The sequence below is a fragment of the Fulmarus glacialis genome, unplaced genomic scaffold (genome assembly GCF_000690835.1).
Source record: "Fulmarus glacialis isolate BGI_N327 unplaced genomic scaffold, ASM69083v1 scaffold7428, whole genome shotgun sequence".
Taxonomy (NCBI): domain Eukaryota; kingdom Metazoa; phylum Chordata; class Aves; order Procellariiformes; family Procellariidae; genus Fulmarus; species Fulmarus glacialis.
Window position 1 is genome coordinate 90949 of NW_009228867.1, and position 5093 is coordinate 96041.

The 5093-nt window shown below is 42.0% G+C and overlaps 1 protein-coding gene across 1 annotated transcript; it reads right to left on the bottom strand.

Moving 5' to 3' along the window:
• Positions 1–1310: 1310 nt before the first annotated feature.
• GPR65 (G protein-coupled receptor 65) lies at positions 1311–2459 on the bottom strand. The gene has a single exon (XM_009583627.1). It carries the CDS (start codon positions 2346–2348, stop codon positions 1311–1313), a length of 1038 nt encoding a protein of 345 aa, XP_009581922.1. The 5' UTR covers positions 2349–2459.
• Between the last annotated feature and the right edge of the window lie 2634 nt (positions 2460–5093).

Consider the following 5093-nt stretch of genomic DNA (forward strand, 5'->3'; position numbering starts at 1 on the left):
AAAATTGAAAAGGTTGCGAGAGGATCCTTTCCATGGTGTTCTAACTCTTTTCAGAGGGCTGAGTGCCCGCTGCTCCCAGGGAACCACGCAGCCGCTGCAGGGGCCTGCGCAGGAACAGGTCCCTGAATTAACAGCTGCACTTTTGTGCTAACTTCAGTCAGCCCCTTCAATATGTGGGTTCTTTTGCTGCCATTCTTATTGTTTGTTGGTACACTCGTGTTCTTTGCTGGTTTGTCAGCATTGCTTGTTGGTTTGTTGTTTGACTTTTTTAAAACTGGCAGACTGAGAGCCCTGGAACCTCTAGCTGAGGCCTCCAGGTGCAGTTAAGTAAATGGATACAAACCTTCTTGCTCTATTGACTCTTTAAATGTAACCACACTCCAGATTTCAGTCATAATAAGCAAGGCCAAAGGCTGGTCCTTTCAATCCTGCATATATCAGGAAAAATCTAATCTGAGTTAAACCACCAGTGGCTAGAATTTGGTTCTTTATAGGCATCTGAAGTAATGAATCTTCAACTGTCTGAAACCCAATATTGATATTGTAATGAAACTGCATGACATATGGTTACACATTAGAACATGTATTTTTCCAAAGAAAACAAACGCTGAAAAGCTTAAGAGCAGGTAAGTACCCGTCCACATGAGGTCCACAATTTTAAGAAGTGGCTACTCTCAGAGGTCTGCTGAAGGACAACTTGAGTCATTACTGAAACACAGGAACCGTCATAGCACCATAAATTACACCATGGAATTAGAGAGATTTGCCACCCTCCCTCTGTCTACTCCTTTGTCAATCATTTGAATGATCTCCATGTCTGTGTGCGCTTTATTCACTTCTATCACAGTACTGATTTAAAAAAAAAATCCCTTTTGGGGCTCCTTCCCAGCTAAGCTTTAGGTTTCTACTAAAACTGGAAAACAAATGACTAGGTTAAGAGGACTTCAGCCTTCCTCCTGTTGAGTACGGGCATGTCCAGCACGCAGGCTAGCTAGCAAGCTGCGACAGGAGGCAGTTCTGTGGGGGATCCTCAGTAATTTTGTCAGCGTGTCATCTTTCTTGGTCATCTTTCTTGACTGTGCATTTGTTTGTTCTCATTGATTTATGTACCATGCCTGATTTAAAGATACGTGTTGATGTTCCATCGATTTCATTGACCCTGTAATAAGTTCTTATTAGCTCCAGCTACTGATTTCGCTTAGATTAGTAATCTATCTGTGACTTTTGGGGTATTTCCTAGATACAGACTGGGGAAGAATTTTTCTTTCTTTCCCCTTTAGGTTATCCAGTTTTGCTTTGAATGTGCTCGCTCAGGCATTTTTGACAGTCTCTGTTTCACAGGAAGTTCTGCAGGTGGTCAGCGCACTGCTCTTTGCAGCAGAACCGCACAGAGGATGGACTTTCACTTGGTCTCCCTCACGCTTTTGCAGGCACAAGCAACACCTGAGCAAATTCAGTATGTCTTTTCGTGCAGTTTCACTCACAAAGCAGTAGAGAATGGGATCGGCAATGCAATTCAAACTTGTTAAGGCCTGTGTGATTCTGTAAACCTTATACATCAACTGCAAAAGCTGTGGGTCAGTGGTGTGAGGTTCTTTGATGCTGCGAATAAGCAATATAACGTGATAAGGAGTGAAGCAAACGATGTAAGTAACTGTGATATTCAGAATAAGTTTCTTCACTTTTTTCTTTTCTTCATCTACTGCGGCTTGATTACACCTCACTACTTGGTAGATTTTATGGTAGCAAAACATGATTATTATCAAAGGGACCAGGTATCCTGAACATATCCGGAATAAATTTATCCGTGCCTGCCACAATTCCAGGGGGTATTTCTCATAGCATAACGTATGATTAGTGAAATTGCAAGGATCATTGAATACTTCTTTGTTCACCAATATGACTGAATTCAAGATGCTTTCCAGAAGCCAAACAATTATGCTGACAATCAACGAAAATCTTCTTGTGCGCAAGTGCTGGAGCTTCAAGGGGTGAACTAATGCAAGGTACCTGTCAACAGAGATGCAAGCAAGGAACGCAGTGCTGGTGTAGAAATTCAAATACATCAGGAAGGCAGAAATCTGACAAAGCAAGGCAGAGAGCCTCCAGTTATCTCCGTTCCAGGCATAATCAATCCAGAGAGGCAGAATCAGAGAGTACAAAATGTCAGCCAGGTATAGGCTGAAGAGGTAGATGGCTAACTCATTCTTTTTCCTCACCTGAATGCAAGATGCATAGAGGGATATGCAGTTGATGGGAATACTGATCATCATCACAATGCTGTACACAAATGGAAACAAATACTTGTCCAGGGTGTGATCATCATGGCACTTAGCAGTGTTGTTCATTGTCCACCCCGAGTATTATCTTTGGGCTAATTCCAGCCTGCATGCAATAAAAACCCCTCTGTAGTCTGATGGGTGGTCATCTGTTAGTTCTTCAGGACCTGGTTGGTAAGATTCCAGCCTTCTGTTACCAAAAAGGAAAAATGTCAGCTATAACAACATTTTCGTTTTTTTTTTATGGGCTTCTTGGTGGGTGTCTTTTTTCAGAAGAAAGAAGCTGTGTTTGTAGGAGATCAAAGATTTTAAACGCTCCTGAAGTTAGGAGTGCATAGGAGGAGGAACCCAAATGTCTAAGGTGGTCACGGTCAGTCAGATGCAAGCTTCTACAGCAGAAGCAGGATGAGTAGTTAAGATATTTCCAGAGGAGCAGGGTCCTACAATCCCAGGTCTCTCTTGTGGGAGAGTCGAAGGAGATCAGAAAGTGCACACAAATAACAGAAATGCACTTTCTGTTATTCTGGTGAGTAGAACAGGGTTTTGGCCATACAAATATGGCAGATTTCTTATCCCCAATAACCTCCTCCCCTCTAAGTCAATGGAGAGACAAGGATAGAAAGACAGGGATTCAGGTACCGCTAGATGTTGGGATCTGCTCAGAAGAGGAGAATGTGTGGCTGGTATGTCTCCCTATTGCGAATCACTCTCTTGTCGCGTCCTCATACTTTCCTGCTTTCCCTCCCCTCCTTTGTATGCGAGCCCCCAAGAACTTGCCATCAACTGTGCTATTCCAGCAAAGCTTACTGCATGTTCTAGGAAACCTCATGTGAAATCTGCCAGGCTACTGGGCTCCTGCATGCACAGGAGAATCTGCCAGGGTGTCACTTAGACTCATGTGAGGTGGAAACTCTCTGAATACAATTTTTAATTTCCTCTAAGAATTCCAGTTGCCATGCATGAGTTTATAAAACCATTAGCAACTAAGCTTATCTTAGTCACTACCAGGGCTGTGGGTGTCAACAGCTTCAACATGAAAATACCAGTAAAACAGCAGCCCTGACTAAAGAAGTGGGACTGGAGGAGTTGGGTGTGTGAGCCTTAGAAGCACTTAGAAGAGCTGACCTTTAAGTAAGAAAGGGTGTACAACCATAGCCATGAGACAGCTGGTACTCACTGATTATATCACAGGTCTGACACTCAGTAATTCTCTTCTCCAAAGATCTAATTGTTCAGGAGATATGCAAATGGGGAATATTTTTTGTGGTCCAGTTCTACTGCCAAACATACGAACTGCTTCAAAGACTGCCTGTGATAACTCATCTGTGGTTTGAGCCTAGACTGCCAGCAGAGGAGGCGAAAAGGTTGTAGAATGAGTAGGTTGCAAGATAGCACCATCTACAACTGTTCCCACATAGGAAACAGCTCAACCTGAAGACAACTTGGGTGCAGGGATTTTCCCATGTGGTAGGCAAATTCACTCTGCCTTTTGTGGGTTTGATGCGTGTGTGTGTGGAGGAGGTTTGTGGGTTTATAAGAGAAACCCAAGTAGGTTTATTGCCTCTGTTGAGAGGTTATTATATGGATCTCTTTTCCATAAAAAAAAAACTTTAATGCATATTCAGAAAAAAAAGGAGCAATGACAAAACTAGTCAGAAAGCACATATTTAATTTTACCAGCCACTGCTTTATTTGATCAAGTTGGCTAACTTTTCACAGTTAGAGCTGAATTAATTCACAGGCTTGAAAGACAAGGAAAAGTAAAGCAGTAAGTAAAGCAGCTTTACTTACATGATGACTAATTAAAAAAACGCAGTGTCTATATTTAAGACAAATGTAAGATGTCTGCTCTTCAGTGTGGTTTAATAAAACCACACTGTAAATAGGGCATCGTAAGCTTACCAGTACAGATAAGTATCACAAATTAAAAATCTAGCTCTAGAAATTGGATCCCAGGGTTTTGCTGACCCACTTCTCACCAAAAGCAAAGCAAACATTTTCAGACTGACCACATGAGTAAAAGATTAAATGCCTATCTCTTCTTCTAATCACATTTTAGCATCTCTTTTCCTGTGACAGGTCTCTTCATGTCTAACAGGGAAACGTACCCTTTCAGAAGCATGTGTGTAATGTAGCAAGTGTATGAGGCAGTGTTTACTAGTTGCGTGACTGAGAAACTGGAATTCCTTCTCCCTCCCCCTCAAACTCTTTCTCCATTTTTAGTTGACTTGTTATATTACAGACTTATCACCCTTACAAGCTCCCGACTTGTCTCCATGTTACTCAGAACGGCTCCTCTCACAGTTACATTTCTCAGCTCTTTCGTATCTACTCACAGATCAACATGCCAATTTCTTCATACCACTCACCTTCTTTTCTTCAGCTTTCTCTTTTTAGCTCATTCTTTCTAAAAGTTTTGCTCTGTTGATCTCACTGATTGTAAGGTAAAATACTTGTCCTTATATTGCACTTGTCTGAATAAACCGCGTGTTCTTTGGGGCAAGACCTTGCTTTGCTCTTCTGCCATCTGCCTTAAGGAACTACCTTAAGATACAACTGGCTAGTGGCAGGCTGGGACACTGAAAATGGGATTCAAAGAAGAGAGCTGAGACCACATGAAATTTGCCACCTTGGCAATTTTTTTCTGTCCTTCATGTTCACAGGTCACTGTACCCCATGGTTTTCTTTTATTTTTAACCAGTATCATCAATAGTTTCTATGAACAAAGCCTTGGAGGCTGTCTAAAATTCCCCAGGTAATCCATGTCCCAGCTTTGATGACACATTGATGCTACTTACACAAGGACATGCTTTC

What these genes read in the sequence shown, in the direction of transcription:
- GPR65 (XM_009583627.1), bottom strand. Translation starts at nt 2,348, where the DNA reads ATGAACAACACTGCTAAGTGCCATGATGATCACACCCTGGACAAGTAT.